The sequence below is a fragment of the Mycetomoellerius zeteki genome, unplaced genomic scaffold (assembly GCF_001594055.1).
Source record: "Mycetomoellerius zeteki isolate Tzet28-1 unplaced genomic scaffold, Tzet1.0 scaffold79, whole genome shotgun sequence".
Taxonomy (NCBI): domain Eukaryota; kingdom Metazoa; phylum Arthropoda; class Insecta; order Hymenoptera; family Formicidae; genus Mycetomoellerius; species Mycetomoellerius zeteki.
This window is the reverse complement of record NW_017257819.1, coordinates 1,024,589-1,045,662: the sequence shown is the minus strand read 5'-3', so window position 1 is coordinate 1,045,662 and position 21,074 is coordinate 1,024,589. Positions and strand designations below refer to the sequence as shown.

At 33.6% G+C, this 21,074-nt stretch overlaps 1 protein-coding gene across 1 annotated transcript in view; it reads left to right on the top strand.

Annotated features, from left to right (window-relative positions):
- Regnase-1 (zinc finger CCCH-type containing protein regnase 1) overlaps positions 1 to 19,125 on the top strand; it is a 21,811-nt gene extending 2,686 nt beyond the window's left edge. The window contains exons 2-7 of the mRNA XM_018459042.1: positions 13,692 to 13,965; positions 14,381 to 14,894; positions 15,524 to 15,809; positions 16,072 to 16,402; positions 17,129 to 17,405; positions 18,683 to 19,125. Coding sequence (XP_018314544.1) covers positions 13,692 to 13,965; positions 14,381 to 14,894; positions 15,524 to 15,809; positions 16,072 to 16,402; positions 17,129 to 17,405; positions 18,683 to 19,040 — 2,040 coding nt within the window. The 3' untranslated portion in view covers positions 19,041 to 19,125. The remainder of the gene's footprint in view (positions 1 to 13,691; positions 13,966 to 14,380; positions 14,895 to 15,523; positions 15,810 to 16,071; positions 16,403 to 17,128; positions 17,406 to 18,682) is intronic.
- The last annotated feature ends 1,949 nt before the right edge of the window (positions 19,126 to 21,074 follow it).

Genomic DNA, 21,074 nt, shown 5'->3' with positions numbered 1-21,074 from the left:
CTACAAAACTGTTTTTTTTTTTTAATGTTCCTACAATTTTTTGTTCCTGATTTACTCGCGGATTAAGTAAAAAGGAACATTCTGACTTTATTGCTCGTAATTCCGTTAAAAATCATCGTATCACAATTAAAAATATTGATTCTTAAATTAAAGCTAAAACGTTGTTCTATCAAGTGATGTAATTGCCAAATTTTTAAAAATAGAATATATGGGTTGCTAAAAAAGTCTTTACTAACTTGTAAAGGGACTTTTTCCCTGATTCAATATTAACACCAGTTACTTTAGACAAAAATTGAGCGAGATCTCGGAAAAAATACATACAGGATGAATTTTTGCACACTTTTATTTTTGCATAAGATTGAAGGAGAAAAAAGTTTACCATCTTACAGTGGCCGCTAAGAAAAATAATTAAACAAATAGGGCTTAAATTTCGGTTTTTTGCAAATATGTATGTCGATAAATATAAATTTTACAAAGAAAATATAAGAGAGAAAAATTAAACAACGGCAAATTTTACACAAAGAAGGTTGTATAAATTTTTTCGTACGAGCAGTACTTTCCACGTAAGAAATTATGCAAGATGAGCGTTGCGGAGCGACAAGACTTTAAACGAAATGGAGTGTCGCACAGGAAACGTCATAACTTTTGAACAAATTATTATATAGAAATATGTGAACAGAGAAACGTTGAAAAGCTGAAACCTTCAATTTTAATGCAGTTAATTTCATTATCTACGGCAATTTTTGACGATTCGACTATGAATTAAAAACAATATGTTGCATGCAATTTTTGTTTTTTTTTTTTATGAAATCAGTCGTAAATCGGTATCGAATTGTTAAAGAAAAAATCGCCTGCAGGATATTACAGTACATACTTTATACTTTGATTCCACGAGAAGAAAAAATTTTAAAAAAATTCTTTTTAAAATCAAACTATTGACATTTATAACAATTTTCATCAATTCTTGATGAAACGTAGGACTTGAAATCGTCATAACTTTGCGAAAAATTACTCTGAAATAGTTTTTAAAAAAGCAATTGAAAGTTTGGAATGTTTAGATACTACCATATATCGCAATATTCCGTTATATTTCGAATTTTCATTTATTTAGGTACATAAATATGCGAGTTATTGCGAAAAATTTGTTTAAACCTGTGCTAATTTTGATCATCACAGATATAATTTTTTAAAAACATAAACAAATTAGTATAGTGAGAGAAATCAGATATTTAAAATTATCCATAAGTTGTATTATCATCTTAAAATTTCACTTACAGTAATCTTAAAATAAAAACGGACTATGAATATCGATTTATGAATACCAGTCGTAAAGCGCGTTCGAAAAACGAGCTGTCATCACTGTTACGTCATTTTATCTTTGTTTTAAAACAAACGATAAGCAAATGGAACGCTGATGGCCAGTGTATGACAAATCAGTTCAGCTTTCATCGTGTTTGCAGAATCAAGATGCAGTCTTCTTTTCGTACGCAAGAATTTAGAACTTAGATATGTATATATAATACATACATATTTTTTTGACTTTATTAATTTATTGCAAAAAATTGCCAAAGTTAGGTATCATTTTTAGGCCTCAAGGGTGGTGTTCCCCCTTAATTTTGCATAATATGTATATATATATATATATACAGAAATGTACATACAGTCAAATAAAATATTAAGTAACAAACAACACATTCAATTATACATATGTTCGTATGATAATACGCTCAAGTTTAAAAAGAATGAGGAAGTTAGTGTAAATAAATGCTAAAATGTACTTTAAAAACATTTTGAAATGATTGAAAATAAAAATATGTTATAATTGTATATTAGTTACATTAACGTCATGGTGTAACGATGAGCTACTAAACTATATATCTATATGCCGAGACACTACCGTGTTTCTGGATATAATTATATATAACTATAATTCCATGAGTAATCATTAGAATTCCTAATAGGCATTAAGAGGGATCTGTGAAGCTAGCATGACACCTGTTAATATTCTATTAGTATAAAAAAATAATGACAGTTCTAGTAGCACTTTTCATAGTTCTACAGTTTTACATAAAAATAAAAAAGTTCTGCATTTTTCACATAAAAAAATCAAATATGAAAATATGGCTAACTTCGCGAATCTAGCACGATAATTTTCCTCTACAGTACAAGAAAATGATAAATATTAGCACTTTTAGCAACATTTCCCGATGCTTCTACTAAAGATCTACTAATATACATTTTGAAAACAAAATTCCAATAATTTCCAATTTTTATATAATACATTTTATATATAGAAAACGTTCAGACATCTGAAGAAAATGTTGTGTGATTGTTTATGCTGTTTTTTAAAAAGTTAATAAAAAATATGTAGCGGCCGGAACTGTCTTTGAAAGTGATTGTAGAGCCTAGAACTCTACCAGAACTAACGAGAACTGTCGCTAAAACTGCCATAAACAATCAGCACGACACTTTTTCTGTAAGTACCGTGCTAGATCCAGATATTAAAAAATTAATAAAAAGTATGTAGTGGCCGGAACTCTGTTTAAAAATGATCGTAGGGCATAAAACTCTACTAGATCTAACGAGAACTTTCGATAAAACTGCATAAGCAATCAATACGATATTTTTTTTCAAGTGTCGGACCGTTTTCTATATATAAAATGTATAAAAATTGGAAATTGTTGGAACTTTGTTTTTAAAATGTGTATATTAGTAGATCTTTAGTATATCTTTAGTAGAATTTTCGGGAGCTGTTGCTAAAAGTGCTAATATTTATCATTTTCTTGTACTTTAGAGGAAAATTGTCGTACTAGATTCGCGAAGTTAGCACGCCATATTTTCATATTTGGTTTTTTTATGTAAAAAATGCGGAAGTTTTTTTTATTTTTCTGTAGAACTGTAAGAACTATGAAAAGTGCTACTGGAATTTTTTTTTATATTAATAGAATATTAATAGATATGCTAGCTTCACAGATTCCATCAATGGGCGATACTTTTGGGATATTATATTCTAGTAAACGCGGGTTTGTGCGTGAACATAACGAATTCAGTAACGTGTGAGCTGAGTTTCTATGAGGCGAAATCAACTTCCCACAGAAAGAAATTAAGCGGACAATCTTCGTGTTCCGACCTCCTTCCTGCGGTCAGACCGCAAGGAAAACGAGTCAGCGATGACAATGATTCTGGTTTCTAACATTTTGTTTGTTGAATTATAATCGGTTAAAAAGTTATCAACTTAAAACTCGTACAATAATTTTACTTTATTTTGCGTCAGTTTACAATAAGCAAAACGAATAAGGAAAAATCTTGCATAAAATAGAAAAAAAAAAACGAAATTTTGGTGCTCATCTTTTTTGACCGGTAAATCGTTTCCGAAATGAACACCCACTATCTCCTTACAAGAATAAAGCGTCAGTGAAATACAAATAGCGAATTGATTGTAGACTCAAAATATTTCTCTATTTATTCTTGGAATATGCACCAAACTTTTACTAATATTTATTTTTCCATTTAAGAACTAACTGTATGAAAGTTACATTAGTTTATATGAATTTTTTAAATAAATTATCGTATTATTACTTTCTTTAAATGATTTCATCAAAATGTATAAAAATAATACGCTAATTAGTTTTTAAAAGAAATTCATGTGAATTAATATAATCTTTATACAGTTAGTTTTTAAATGTTAGTTTTTAACAGTTTTTAACAGTTAGTTTTTAAATATAAGCAAGTACTCCTTATCACAATCATGATTTTCTGCTAAACCGTTCGAGTACAAAAATTGAGACTAGAGCACATAACACATAAAAAGCTTAATTCTGATATAGGTGTAATTTTGATTTTTTGTGCTAACTTAAAAGAAATAAAAATTTGCCAATTGTCAAGAGACATAATCTCTTCGGTTGCTTTGTTTCTTTATTTTCATTTTAGACTCCATTCATGCTCCACTGGTTTGACGATCGAACTATTTCAGTATTTGATAAAGAAGTTGACTCGGTTACGATAAGTAAAAGATGTGAAGGCCTGACCCTACTTACGTTGCGCAAGAAATTACAAGGAGATTCACAAATAGAATTGTGGGGTTTTTTTCGCACATATATAAAACGTATAATAAACAAAATAGTGAACATTGATTAATTGCAAAGCAATAATATAGAATAAACGATCAAATACGAGCAAATTTAGGTGTTAATATATTTAAAATAGCATTTAATAATCTAATAAAATCGTATACATACACACGTTTCGGCTTACAAAGCCTCTTCTCTCAGTTTAATAGTACGCAAAATAATAGATAAATTAATAGAGGAGAAGGTGGTATGGCCAGTGTAGGGATTGCGATCCCCTTTAATATCTCCGCTATTATATAGCAAATCCTAATGGTTACTTATGGAATTATTTGTTCAGTAGCTCGCCGTTACACCATGACGTTTTGTTATTGTCATTTCATAGCTTTGTTAGTTCTTGACCATTTCTCAATTTTTGCAATCGAGATATTAATTTCTAAATCGCCGAATGTCCGTCATCGATAGCTTGGCGGGGAGTGGGGACTGCCTGGCAAGCGCCCCGCTCCGCGCACGTCGCTGCGAGCAGTGGCGGATCCACGGGGGAGGTCAATGGGGTTATGACTACCCCCTTTGAAGCCAATCGTCGATTCGGTTCGATCGGTTAACATAAATACTACAATTTATGTTATACTAATGATTTGTCTATCTCCTATAGTTATCAAATTATTTGCTATTGTTTACTATTTTCTTTATTAATTAATTATTCCTCTACTATGGGATATATCAGGATAATTCCAAGTAGGGCTGTTTCGTTATTTACTACTGTTTAAATCCTACTGTTTAAATCTGCAATAATAATTTTTTCAAACGTGTATTTTTTAACAGTATTACTGCAGCTATCTCTATTTGTTGCGTTGTCCTAATTTCCAACTTGCTGTTGGGAATCTGTAAAACTTACATTTACTATTTCTTCCGGTATTTTTGCAATTTACAATACAACAACTATCATGGCCCATTTGGAATAATTTGTTTACAAAAAGTCACAAAGCATTCAGCACATACAGATTTGACAAATAACAGAGAGCCGTGGTGAGAGTGACCTAGTGAGTCTACTTTGATTCTTTCTGACCTCCCCCTAATCTGAAGGCTGGATCCGCACCTGGCTACGAGTCTCTAATGGTGCAGCTACAATAGAAGGAATAAGGAATTAGGAATAAGGAATAACGATTCCAACCTATCAGAAACCGTGTACTCCGGTGTCTAATTTCTGATAGGTTGAAATCTTTATTCCTTATTTCTAATTCTTTATTCCTTGTATTGTGGCTGCACCCTAAACGTCACAACTCGAATGGGCAGGCATCTGATCGTAAACCTCTAAATATACCAAAGTAGCGCATTTTTTTTATCTGAGTCGAAATACCGGCAACTGTCCTATTGGCTATTTCGAACACCATTGTGGTCCTAATTGTCTGTAGTCCAATAAGCGCTTACTATTGCTTAGTATTATTGGTATATGATAAGGTTAGTAGGTCCAATATGGCGGACTAATGCGCTACTTTAGTAATATAGAGCTTTAACCTGATCGGCGCCTCTAACGCTATCTAGCGCCAGACACTGCAGCCGTACATTCTGCTAGTCAAAGTGGTCAACGATGTTAATAATGACGACGTTTCTTAAAATGATGATAAAAATTCAAAGATTCAGAGGTTTGCGTCGCAATATCTTGGCTCGTAAGACACGTAGAAAAAAAAAATAAAAGCACTTTTATTATACAACCCGAGCGATAGCTATCGATTGAGCGTATATAGAATTTCATCAGTTCAACCGTCATTGAGAACCACTCTAGATCTGCCGCAACTCGCCGGTTCGCCTAAAGGAACACGGTAGTATCTCGCGCCATGACACTTCGCTTGTCTTAAGCTGGAAACACAATAGGCACAGGCAATAGGGAACAGAGAATAACGAGTCGTCCAATCAGAGCTCTGGGGTATAATTTCAATATTATACCCCAGAGTTCTGATTGGACGACTCGTTATTCCTTTTTCCCCGTTGCTATTGCCCGTGCCTATTGTGTTTCCAGCTTTAGCGCTGAAACACTACCGTGCCTCCAGATTCTTGTTGTATTTTGCGACCTCACGAGCGTGGTGCAACTTCATCGTGTGTTTAAGAAAACATAATTCTTAAGAAATTTTGATATATAAATTGTGACTGACGGTGAAAAACGTCATGTCACAATTTATATATCAAAATTTCTTAATATTAAAATAATTAGATCAGCGTAACTTTTTTAGTGAAAAGAACATCTAGTAAATATAAATATAAATTAAAGAAGTTTTATCAATCCAATCAAAAATACTAACCAAATTTTTATAGTGAAGTCTGTCAAACTTTCTATAATATGACTATAAAATTGAGTCTAATCATGATAATCAGAAATTAATTTTACCAACATGAATTCTACTACATATATGTTGTTGGTATAATGAAAACATTTACAAAACAAGACATTGATATACCTAATATCAAAATTTGTATTTTGACCATATTGGCAAATATGACTTTAATTTCTATGACAAGAAGAAGAGAATACCAAGGAGATAAATAAGAACCAAGTGAAGCTAATTAATAGTAGGTCAGGAGGGGACGAAAATGAAATGACAAGGATGATGTGGATATTGTGCAAGATCTTTCTGTGAATACCTCGTATAACTGGCGTCACTGCGACTCATTCGCGAGCTGATATCGAAATAAGTTGGGTGATCTGTGGTACCGGTACCGGACCGTCCTCCTTCTGTTCTTTGCCGTTCTTTTCTGTAACATGTCTTCTATATATAGACGTCGCGGAACCAGTGTTGTTAGGCGAGCCACTTTTTTAACGCATGCGCGTTCAAGTATAGCATCACTGCAGTATTACATTCAGATTTTAACGGGTCTTATAAGTGTCCTATTTTATATTCTTATGAAAATTACATAAATTTTTTTTGAAAAATCAATAATAAAAGAATTATGAAGCCAAATAAAATAATAAACGTATTTATGAACACACACATGAAGATTCTTTAATCTTCCTACACTGCGAAATCCCGCTGAAACAATAAGTATGTATCTCCTTATATACGTTATTGGATTTCTCTAGTACTGCAGTTGCGCCTGCGCTAAAAAGACGGCTCGCCTAATAACACTGCAAAAGTTTCCGAAATATTTGAAGATAAAGCGAAGACTTTTTAGAGGCAGTTCTTCTCTCGAGCAATGAATATTATTAGATTTTAACTTTTGAAACATTCTAAAGTAACAAAATGTAAGAATAATGTTGACAATAATATCTTATACTTTAAAATTTTATTATTATCTACGCTATTTTGTTATGATGGAATTTATGACTTTTATGTCTTTACAATATATGTATACCAGAGTGACGTCAGAGGAAACATAATTATGACATATGATAATTATGATATATGACGATAAATATTATAAAGTAGGGGAATCAGTTCCGATGACCTTGACTTTGACGTATGTTGTCAAGGTCATGACCCTGCAAGTGACCTCCAACAGGTTTTAGCCATTGCTCGTTACTTATTAACAAATGAAGTTGACAACATAAATTGTATTGAAGTAATATTTATTTATATAATATTTACAGTAAGTTTATTCACTATTTTATTCAGTAAATCATGGAATACATAATTGCACGTATAGTAATGATTTTACTGTGGCTACGTTTCAACATATATGTCCCTACAGTATACAGTTGCACAAAAGTTGCAGTAACACTGCTGCAATATTGCAGCAACGTTGCATGTTACAATTTTGTAGAGATTTTGCAGCGATATTGCTGCAAATTCTGTGCTGTATGGGTGGTTTTATTTGTCAGAATGTGACGATTTCGAAATGAAAACAAAGGTATCCTAAATATAATTTTCTATGCAAAATAAAGTTCATTCCCTCTTTCTGCCTAAGAGCCGTAACAATTATTTACGCAAAACTAATGACTATCTATACGAAGTCAAGTTCACCTATTCCTTCACTTACGGGTAAAAAGTCGTTTTAATTAAAGCAGATAATATTATATGTAATATTATATGTCAAATTTTGAATTACAAACTATTCTAAACGGCGGACGGGATGAACCTCGTTTCTCGTGGAAAGTTGGACGCTCATAGGCAAGGGAGAACGTGGGATGGAAATTCCTTCCCTTCGCGTTTAAAGTCGATAACATCCCTAAACAGGGGCGGGATAGGAAATGCCTGCTTTATCCTGTTTTAGCATAAAAGAAGAACATTGTATAAATTATATAGCAAAATATATATAGCATATATAGTAAAATATATATCTTGTGTTCAAAAATTACGTTCTGTTTATAAAAATTGTCTTGTTGTCAATATAAGTGCGCTCCTCGCTCTGATGAAGTGAACAGTAAGGTTCACGAAACGTTGGTATTAGCAATGGACAAAAACGCGGCGATAACCCGCAGAACCTTCTAGTATCTTTGAAAAAAATACTCGTGAATACCTCAAAAGCATTATTAATAACTTTTTAATAAATAACGAGCAATGGCTATGACTTGTCGGAGATCACTCGACAATATCAAGAGTATATGTTAAGGCTAAGCATCGAGCTAACTCCCTTACTCTAAACATTTACCGAAATTTGTTATATCGATTATAGTTATAACAGTATTTGTGCTTAAAAAATATTAATCTGATGTCACAGTTGATAAATTCAAAATGACTTCATATATGATAGATATTACGATTTAAAAAATGTTGGAATTTTTGGAATAGTATAGTTTATATATAAGAGTTTTTCAATTCAGGTTGAACTTATCTGACTTCGACTTAAATATTTATATATTTTTAAGCATAATTGACACAATTTCTTTTTATAAGTAATGAATTTACAATAGATGCTTTCTATTTAATGACACAAGTGTCGTCTTTATTTTTCACTAAATTCAGAGAAAAAATAGAATGATGCTTATGTCGATTAAATGGGAGGCATCCAATTAGTCGCCAAGGTCTGGAATGGAGGGAAAGTTTGTTTGATGAGTTAATAATAAGAAAACAATTTAAACAACACAGTGTGAGACAAAATTAGTATCATATTTAAATTTATTAAGAAAACAGGTAAAATTATATAAGTAAACACGCGAAATAAATGAAAAGTTTAAAAATAGGCATCATATTTCAAGGAGAGGTCGAAAGAGCAAATTCCACCAGTGAAAGCGACGCAACATATCATAACAAAATTCCTTTTTTAAGAACTGAAAATCCTAACAATATATTTAATTTTGATTGCAATAAAACTTCTTCAATACATTATATAGAGTTATATAACATATTAAAATACATTAAATACCCTTTTTTGTAACTTTAACTGTAAGTTTCTCAAAATTTTGATAGAGATGGATAGAGCAATTTTAATAAACATTTTATTAAATACTCAAAAACTACGAGAAACAATTACTCCTGTTCTTGTATGAAAAGTTATTTTTTAAATAATCATATTTAAAATGATGTATACATATAGTAATAGGATCTTGATTTTTTATTATTTGAAATGTTTTGAAATAACGAAATCTAAAATTTTGCATTCTTCATAATAAAAAAATAAATAAATAGACGAATCTGATATGAATTATCAATTTATTATTTTATGTTATTTATTGCTATAATTTTATTGTCCATTCTATATTTGAGGGCTAAAAATCATAAATATAGATATGTATTTGACGTTTCTTTATGACAAAACGAATATTGAGAGAGCCAATATGGGAGAAAAGGTACGTAGCGACAAAACTTTCTTTGGAAAATTGTCGTCTTCCGGTTGATCTATCCTTTCGCAGACTTTCTAATAAAATCCTAGCTGAGATTCGCGACCGATATTTCATTAAAATATGTACCTGCTCAAGTTTGCGCTCCGAAAATTTATTATGATATCTTTATATAAGAAATTTATCAAATATATATTTAAATATGTAATTTATCAAAGAAAGATATCGTTTTCATATTTTCTTTTTCTTCTTTTCAAATTTCGACATTGATAAAGGAAGCGCGAAAAAGATCATAAAACTGTCTTCGGCAAATCCCATGATACAACTCGATGACCATATAAATACGTACTGTAGATTGAAATTTATTAATATTTTAATAATGTATACGCATGTATGTAATGATAGAACCTATTCTCGTTAATACATATATACGTATATTAATAATGGAGTTTTTATGTGTGAATATACTACAACGAAAAGTACAATATACACAGTTTGTATTTTCAAATTTTTAAACTGTCGATTGTGAGTACTACAGATAAAAAGGAATCAAAAATATTTTTCTTCTATAGAATCCCGAGAAGGAAGATCCAGATTTCAATGTTGCTCCTAAATTTGAATAGAGAATAGAGATGACTCGATTCTCTTTCTCTCTCTCTTTCTCCCCTTCCTCCTTTCTCTTTTCTTTCTCTTTCTTCGTCTTTGTCACGTATGCTATGTACATGTTGTCCGTCGTTGCTCTTCACGTGTACTCGATATGTTAAGCTAGATCCGGGAGTGGTGGGCGACGATGCAAGGTTGTCGAGAAATTCGTCGCGGCGTGCACGCAACGTCGCCAGTTCGATTTCGGTTCTCATAATCGATCAACAATGATCAATCTACCATTTGCAAAGGGAGGAGGAAAAGTGGCATTCCAAATCAATAAATTTCGTAGTCAGGTCACATCGTCCATATATGGTATACCCACGGTAATCGATTCTGTCCCTGATTAGGAAACATATTCATTGTTTAAAAAAATATTTAAAAACTATATACAGGGTGGCCCTTGTAAAGTGTTACAAGTTAATAACTCTAAAAGTATTTGTTCTATCAAAAAGTTGTTCATGAGAAAGTTTCATATATTCGAGGGGCCTTTCCAACGTAAACAAAAATCCATCCCCCCTTGAAGACGAGCGGGGGGTAACTTCAAAGTTTCAAATGGGACCCCCTGTAAAATGTTACATATTTGGATTCTATGGGGAAAAACGAGTAAACTTTGTCTGAAACATTTCTTTGGAAAATGCTCCTATCAAAAGTTATAAACATTAAACTTTTAGCCATTTTATTCATGATTGAACTCCATTGACACAAAGTTGTGTTCACGATACAATAAAAACGAAAACGACTTTGATGTTAACCAAAAGAAACATACACACATTTATCGGGAAACGTAAATACGGATCTACTATGTATTTAATTAGTTTTGGTTGAGCTGGTTTTCATGCTATCAAGATCGAAAATCATGGCTCATTTGGAAGTTTATATGTTGTTAATTCTGGGAGAATGTGAGAAAAATTATCGACGTGCAGCGCAATTATTTGTAGAACGTTATAATATTCAAAAATCGCATATGGCATTTCTTCGTTTAGAAAATCGTTTGCGTATACATGGTCAATTAAGTGCAATTAAAAGACAAAAAGCAAATCCAATAGTTAATGATGATAATTGTGCTAATATTCTCGCTGCAGTTGAAGTAAATCCACACGTCAGTCTCTCAAACGCGTTTCTCAAACGCGAATTAGCAAATACGTCTGGAGTTGGACGGTCTTCAATATAGCGGATTTTGGAAAAACAAAAATTTCATCCGTATCGTTTGATTTTGACTCAGGAACTTTTGGAAACTGATTATGAACATTGTGTAATATTGGTCCCCTCGTTCACCTGATATTACACCTTTGGACTATTTTTTATGGAGGTATATCAAAGAGGAAGTCACATCTCAACCATTTACGACGAAAGAAGACTTAAAACGAAGAATACGTACAGCTTGCACTAAGATGAATCCAGAAATGTTGTTTAGAGTTAGTCAAAGTTTTGTAAAAAGAATTAATAAGTGTTTAGATGTTAATGGTCAATAGTTAGAACATTTAATAAAATAACAAAAAACAGAAAAACTATAATATAAGTCTTATTTAATTTATCATTAATTTCAATGCACTCTACATTAAAATGTAAATGTTTATAACTTTTGATAGGAGCATTTTCCAAAGAAATGTTTCAGACAAAGTTTACTTGTTTTTCGCCAAAATCCAAATATGTAACATTTTAGAGGGGGTCCCATTTGAAACTTTGAAGTTAGCCTCCGCCCCTCTTCAAGGGGGTGGATTTACATAGTTAGAAAGGTCCCTCGAATATATGAAACTTTCTTATAAACAACTTTTTGATAGGACAAATATTTTTAGAGTTATTAGCTTGTAACACTTTACGTGGGCCACCCTGTATATGAACAAAAAAAGCAAAAGGAGCAATATATTCTCAATATTGATATTTTTTTTCTTCTTTAAGTATAATAATACTGTATAATAAATGTATTTCACTTATCAATATTTATGTTAACTATTGCTAAAATTGCAAAATGATGAGGATTTTTTGACTCAGTTTAGTCCGTTGTAGTCCTCCAGTTTAAACAACAAAAACAATTGCATATTACATATCAGGGTATTCCTTATGTATTGTCAAAGTTTCATAATTTTTAAATTTCCGATTTGAGAGCCTATCCTTAATTGTTGGCACTACTTAACCGTGATTATTCTTATATAATTTTCTCGTTGTGTTTCTCGTGCATTTTGAGAAGTGAGTGATACAAAAATTCTCATTATCACTCTAGTCCACTTATAACATTATGTCGTTCTGCCAGTGGGAACAGGCGATCCTGATGATCGGTATGGTGAGTGTGTGCGTGCGTGTGTCTCTCTCTCTCTATTTCTCCCCCTCCCCTTCCCTTCTCTCTCTCTCTCTTCTTCATCCTCGCGTCTCTCTACTTTCACCTGGATCCCCGCTAATGGTTACATCCGCCAACCTGGGAGAGCTATGCCCCATTTAAGATAATTTCTCGAATCAGAAACGCGCGAATATCTTTCCAATCTCTCACTTTTTAGTTGGGATATTATATAGTGTTTAAAAAAAAATACTAACAATACAAATGTGTCGTTTGATAGATAAAAGAATTTTATTGTAGAAAAATGTTCATGCTTATGTGTCGCGGTACTTTTATTATTTTTATCATTTTTTGTTATTTTTTGTTAATTTTCGTCATCTGTCATAATTTACGATGACGACTGTAAGCAAGTATAATTATCAAAGGCGAAAATGCAAATACGACATCACAAATATGTCTACGTTTATTACAAAATTGAAAATATTACGCTGAAAAAAATGTTTTGATTAGATATACGTATACTAACAAGGCGTATACGACAGAAATGCATTCTGGTAAGATCATACAGAATTTCTAATTATCATGATTAAACTTGATATTTTATAGCTAAAACGTTTGAGACTTAATTATAAGGATTTAATTAATATTTTCAGTTGGATTTATAAAACTATTATATTCACTAGATGTTTTTTCTCTAAACAGTTATGTTAACAAAATAATATCAGTGTTAAGAAATTGTGGTATTTTCAAAAAGAAAAGTGTTAAGAAATTGTGGTATTTTCAAGACGAATACTGTTGTTTAATTAATAGAATTAATAGAATTATTTTTAATTAAAAACTACTGTTAGCTAATGTTGTTAATATATCGTTTTGCTGATTTTTAATATTGTTCTTTGTATGTATATGATTGCTGAATGCCTCCATTTGTATCTTTGTTACGCAGAATATCTCTAAAACGACAACTCATATTATAAACAATATCATTGTGTTGTAGAGATACGTAGACTGCACAGTACTGGATACGGGCAGCATGCCAGACGCCGAGGACTCTTCATACGACAGCGACTACGAAGCCGAGGATTCGACAACAACAACGACGACGACGACGACAACAACGACAATGACGGCGACAGCGGCGCGGTATTCACGATCGGAGTCGCATATATCCCCAGCACATCCGGACGTATCTCGCACCACATCGGACACTCTAGCGGCCGAGTTCGCGGAGTACGTTACCATCCAGGGACCATCACCCACGCAAAACCCAGGTAGGTTTTTGCAAATTTTCCTACTGTGACAGACAAGGTACAAGATCCCCAATTTAAAAAGAACTCCACAATCTTATGACGTCATGAATGCATCTCTGAACGCTTACACCGCCAAAGCGAACATCGGCTACGTTTACACCGTTCATTTAGGTCGCAGCCTATACAATAGATGTCCTTGTTTATCCTGTAGGTTAAACAAAGACACCTATCGTATAGGTCGCGGACTAAGCGCACGGTGTAAACGTATCTAATGAGTAATGCTTATAAGCGCTTAAAGTGTGTAAGCGTGCAAACTGAACGCAGCTACAGTGTTATGATTTCTTTACTCATATCTCCCAGCTGCAAAGAGGCCAATGACAAGTAAAAAAAAAAAAGTTTACCAAGTTCCGTATTAATATTAACAAAATTCATTTAGGTTACACCGCTCGCGTGGAGTTCGCACTTAAGTTGGGCTACACCGAAAAATTGGTGCAAGCGGCGCTGCAGAAATTGGGCCCGGATCCGGGTCAGAACGAGCTGTTGGCCGAGCTAATCAAACTCGGAGCTACTTGCTCCCCAAAGTTTACCGACGGTCCAGAGGAAGTAGATGATCTACCGGACGCCGAGACAGACACCGATGAAGGTGGAAGGTCGATTTTGACCTCAATGATGGCGACGAATGCCACGGTAAACGCGATCTCATCAATGGACCTGAGGCCTGTTGTCATCGACGGCAGTAACGTCGCTATGAGTCATGGCAATAAGGAGGTATTCTCTTGTCTCGGCATCAAGATTTGTGTTGATTGGTTCCGTGCCAGGGGGCATAAAGAGATCACTGTCTTTGTGCCCAAGTGGCGGAAAGAAGCCTCGAGACCTGATAATCCGGTCACTGACCAAGAGATCCTGGGCGAGCTTGAGAAGGATCGTCTGCTTGTGTTTACGCCTTCCAGGTTGGTGCGACGTATGCAATTCGTCTGAGATTCAGAAAAACTTAAATAATTCGTCTGACCTTACACAAAATATTTCTCTTACTTTCTTTATGTTCTAAAATTACACTTTTAGAATATAACGGATCTCTGAGTAAAACAATCACATATTCAGTTCGAGTACGTGATTAACTAATTAACATGAAAATCTAAGTTATATATTCGCCTAATTATAAGTATATAATTTGTACAATCACGCAAATAAGAATACGTTACCCCCAGTAAATAATTGGGGAGGCAAAAAGTGGTCTGCTCCCCCATAGTCGGCGCCTATGCCTGCTGAATTATTAGCTGGATTAGAATCTTGCCACCGTATTGGCAAGCATCGCAGGCAATATGATGGCAAAATTTTAATGCAGCTAGCAATCCAGCAGGAAAACAAGCATAGTATGCTGCCGGCTTAAGACAAGTACATTATCTTGAACTATTTCATAAGACTGATCGATTTCTTGTAATACGCTTTTATATCACATTTTGTACAATTTAATTATTTATATAGTATTATAATATTATTATCTATAATTCAAGATACACTGGTATACATGACGCAAATTATAACTTATTTTTTTAACGAGAACATTAAATGTCTGCAGGTTGGTGGGTGGAAAGCGTATGGTGTGTTACGACGATCGGTACATCCTGAAACTGGCCGCGGAGGTCGATGGCATTGTCGTCAGCAACGATAACTACCGGGACTTGGCACAAGAGAATCCCGAATTTAGAAAGGTCATAGAGGAGAGAATTCTGATGTACAGCTTTGTAAACGATCGATTTATGCCACCAGACGATCCACTCGGTAGGAGCGGACCTACATTGGAGAATTTTCTTAGAATCGCTCCCAAAAAGGTCGATCCTGCTCCTCCATGTCCTTATGCTAAGGTAATGTTTCTCTTTTTCCTTTCTTTTATTTATTTTTAATATAATATTACGCTTCAAAAGTTTTTTTTATTAAACTTCAAAAACTAAGTTTTTTTTAGCTAAAGTTAAAAGATTAAAATTGGTATTCAGAGTCCTAAAATTTAGATTCTAGATTGAAACATTTAGCGAAGATTTTTTGTCAAATTAAATAAAATTACGTCAAATGAGGTATATGCTCTTAGCAAATTAAATTAAATTAAATGGCTATTTCTTAAATTACCAGAAATGTACATACGGCAATAAGTGCAAGTTCCGACATCCCGAGAGAGGACCACATCCACATAAATCTGTGACAGAACGATTGGTGGAGCATGCTCAGCGTCACTTACAAGCCCGTGGGCCCAGCCTGAGTCTGCCATTGTCATCCACAAACGCATCCGTATCTCCACAACATCCGCCACTCTGCAAAACTAAATCAGCCATGCCACCGAATGTCGTTCAATTTTTGTCGTCCGTTCCGAAGAGTAGATCAGTGGAAAATGTCACATCTGATTTGTCTACAACTAGTCCCATTATGTACAGCCAGCAAATGCCTTCTACACAAAATTCTCAAGGTGATAATTATGAAGTATAAATTTTGAACACATTATGTATGAATTATTTATGGCCAGTGCCAACATCGCAGCCAATACGGTGACAAGATTCTAATCCAGCAGGAAAACAAGCATCGTGTGCCGCAGGCTTTTTAGTTGAAAATAAAGAAAAAAGTAAAAACTTTTTTAGTTACAAAAATACACTCTATACACACAATGGGTCATTTGTGACCCAGAAGTGAACTTCGGAATTAGGTAAATATGCAGTATGAGGGTTCACCTTCTAATGACCTTGACCTTGACATATATTGTCAAAGTCATGACCCTGAGTGGCCTCCAACAAATTTTAGCCTGCTTTACAAACACAAATTCTTTGCTTTAAAATCACACTTTTTTCTCTTTAAAACACAAATTCTCTGCTCTAAAGACAAAAAATTATATAAGAGAATATTTTCCGCTGTTAAAGCAGGGAATTTGTTTCATCGGAGCATAGTCGTGTCCAAAAATTAGGTTTTATTAATGAACTTTTTTGTTAATAACTTTTTAACGAAGACCGACCGCCAAGTAAAATGTGTCGGAAGTCACTCAGGGTCATAACCTAGACAGCATATGTCAAGGTCAAGATCATCGAAGCTGCTTCCGTTGTTGTCAATATTTACCATATTTTCTTTTAATACATTATATATAACAGTTTTTTTCTTTTAATCGTTAAATAATCAAATAATTTAATAATCTGTTTTGTTAAAGGTTACTCTTCCTCAGCGAACTGGCCCACATCAAGAGTGAGTAATCCCGAACAAGAACCGGTGAAACTGCATCGCAAGCTACAGCGGCAATTAACTCTGAATCCAGCGTGTGATCCGCGGCTTTATCAACTCAGACGATATCATCAACAGCAGCAAACCAGTCAGTCATCGCAACAACAGCAATCAGTCATCAACTCATCACGCTCTAATATGCAACACCGACCATTGACGAGACTCGCCAGTAATGACTCGTCGTATCCAGGTACTGCCAGTATGAGGTGAGTCTGTGATTTAACATGTAACTAAACACATTCATTAATTTAAGGACGTTTTATACATATTTTCAAAATGATAACAAAATTGTGAAAAAATTACAGATTATTCTAAATCATGTTTTAAAATAATACGATAAATTTGATGACGGTTTACTATAGTACACATCGTCATTTCGACAGAGGACATTTTGACCGCCTCTATATCTCTGAAACTAGCCATAGGATCAAGTTGTGTCCATTGAAACATTTGTTCAGAATAACGAGAACTACATATATCAAAAATTCAGCCAATTCGACCGAAAGCACTTTTCCATCCGTTTTGTGTGGGATCCTTTAATTTTCATTGCAAGGATTGCACGTCTAATACATCCTTAAGACGCGTGTTTCATGCGAATTATATCATAATTAACATGTAAATTGTATATGTGATTGCAGATCTTATACAATATAAAAGAATCTATTTAATTTCCAGACATAAAATCATCTATTTAATGTGTGATTCTGTTCATCTATAATTTTTAGAAAGTAAAGATAATTGAGGAGATTGGCGGAATAAAGGCACAATTTTACTTAGGCCCTTTTCCCGGAGATTAGCGCCAATAAATAAGGAATTGATATTGCTTACATTAGTTAAGTATGAACGTGTTTCGATTATCGTGTGGTGGTGAAAATGATATAATCTGTGGAAAAATTTAAAATCATTAATGAGATTTTTATCAGAGACAGAACAAAAATGATACGACAATAATGTGTTTTCATTACAACATTTATATTAAAAAATCTTACGAAAATTCATCAGATGATAATTGAACATTATTTCAATTTATTTTGTACAAGTAAAGTAAAATGTATTTCATAATCATTTTGTATTTCTTCTAGAAGAATGTGAAAATAAAAAATATTTCTGCAGTTCATAGTCTTTTCTTTCTATCGATTCTTACAATATTATGTTCGAAAAAAAGAACTAAGTGCATTTTTTAAATTGCAAATAACTATTTAAATATTGATCATAGAGAAATATTATAACATATAACTTCTCAAAAACATTATATAAATATATATTTAATATCTCCCGTTCTCATTTGTAGTATAATAAAAAAGTAATAAGTTATTTTAATTTTTATCAAAATCAAGGTTTTGTAATTAGGCCTTTATTCCATCCATCCCCTCAATTGTAATTTAATTAAAATTCATTATTATCAGGTATAATATAACCTTTAATTAATAAATAGATTCAAATAATCTCTATTTGGATATTTCCAAATACTATTATATTTCAGCTGGGATTATCCCGACTGCCTTCAGCCTCATCACCAGCACGTGATGCGTATCGCATCTGCCCCGGATTCTTACAGAGCTTGGCCGCCACGCGGTACCGCCCTGGTGCCGCCATCACGGGTGCAGAGGATAGGTACCTCGGATCCCCAATTAAATCTGTTACCATCCCCGCCATCTACAAGTTTACACGTGCCCTGGGGTATGCAGACTCAGGACATTCGACGTCGCCTACACTATCATCTCGCCAACATTTTTCCCGAGGAGCAAGTGCAGGCTGTCATGACGCTTCATCCCCACGAGACCGATCCCCAGCAGATTTGCGCCGCCATTTTGACGATGTTTCCCAAGAATCAGAATTGATGATGAATTTTATTCATGTTTAGAATGTTCACGAGTTGGAACATTGAAACTATCTATATATAGCAGTTATGTTTTGTTATTTTTATGGGCACTTTGGATATTGAAAAACTTTAATGCAGATCTAACGGTTATCATATAAAGCATTGAAGATATTAATTAATTGAATCGTTACAGAGAATATTTGTATTTTGTAATTCTCTCTCTCTCTCTCTCTCTCTCTCTCTCAAGTTTTCTTTTGAAATTTCAAAATTCAAATGCATTTTTGTCCTACTAGCCAAGACAAGCTAGTATTTCTTGGACAAAGAAAGCGAGAGGTGAAAACTAACAACTCAACACAAAAAAGTTTCTAAGAAACTTTTTAGACGTTTTAGATTTTCACATTGTTCAGGAATAATTATTGAGAGAGGAATGGTTATACATAATAACGCGTATTAGTTTAGGGCATTATAACACGAATTTATTGTTATTATTCGGGAAGTAAACCATGAGAAGATCCGTTTTAATCAATCATTTTTAATCATAATAAACTTGCATCAGTGACTATCGTTTTATATTGATGAACTTTTCGACTCACGAAATCGTTATCGTCTTGCTTTTTCACCGATCCCTATTTAAATTCCAATTAAATTTTATATAACTTATTGTAGAGAATAACGATAGAATTATATATATTTATTGTCATAAGATTAGGGGATACGGTAGTACTTCGGCGCTATTTATCAATTAATTATCCGATTTTGTGACAAAATTATTTAATAGATTTTTTATTGATATCTTTTTCGTCAGTTTCTGTTACACAAGAAAAAGAAAAAGAAGATATTAGGTATGTGACAGGTTTAAAGTATATATAATTTTTGATGCAAGACTGTGCTGAAATCGATCGTTTATATTAGCGGCTGTGAATTATGGAAGACCCATATATATTGAGTGTTTGGTACTAAGTGTAACACCGTTCATGGATAGGTAAAGCAGACTAAAATGAATTGAAAAGTCCTGTACCATTTTGCAATTTTCGTAACAGTTAACAAGATATTAATTTCTATAAAAGTTCATCGAGTATATGTATAAGTGTGTATTCGTCCGGCCTACCGTCAAATGCAAGCGCTAGACATGATATGACCATTCAGCGTAGAGATATTTTTTTCTATGCTAGTGCGTTGTCAAGCCAAGGCTGCTTGTAGTAAACAATTAATTTTTCGCGTACCTAGCAACATACGATGGACGATCTCGCCGCGCGCTTGTATTTGGTGGTAGGCCATTCAGCGATTTTTAGAAATTAATATATCCTTAAATATTACAAAAATGGCAAAATGCTTTTCAATTAAATTTAGTCCGCTCTTATACCTACCCATGAACGGTGTTATACTTAATATCAAATACTTTGTGTGTATACATATACAGCCAATCACATAAAGGTTGTAACACTTTTTTTCGACGGATTTTGGAACTCAGCCTTGCTCGTAGAGCGGTTAAACGTAAATGGTTAGATCCACGAGTAAGAACCAATCACTCGGTGAGCAAGCATTCCATCGAAAAAAATGTTGCAACCTTTCTGCGACCGGCTGTATACATATACAGGGTGCCCCGACCTACGGGATCACCTCTCGTGAGCAGGTAGAGCGGACTAAACTGAGTCGGAAAGTCCTCTACCATTTTACAATTTTCGCAGTAGTTAATAAGATATTAATTTATGAAGATCGTCAAATAAGCGCGTATTCGCCGAGCCAAATGCACGTCCTTCAGTCGTGCTCGGGGAATTTGTTACAAGCAGTAATAATTACGCACGACGACGAAAGAAAACAATTCCTCGCACGCCTATAATGATCATGATAGGTGTAGTACATACATTTGGTGGTATGAGCGAACGCGCGCTTTCGGTGATTTTTACAAATTAATATTTCGTTAACTGTTACGAAAATTGCAAAACGATAAAAACTTTTCAGTTGAGTTTAGTCGACTATACCTACTCATAAACAGTGTTACATTTAATATCAAACATCCTGCGCGCGCGCATATACACACACACAAATCTAT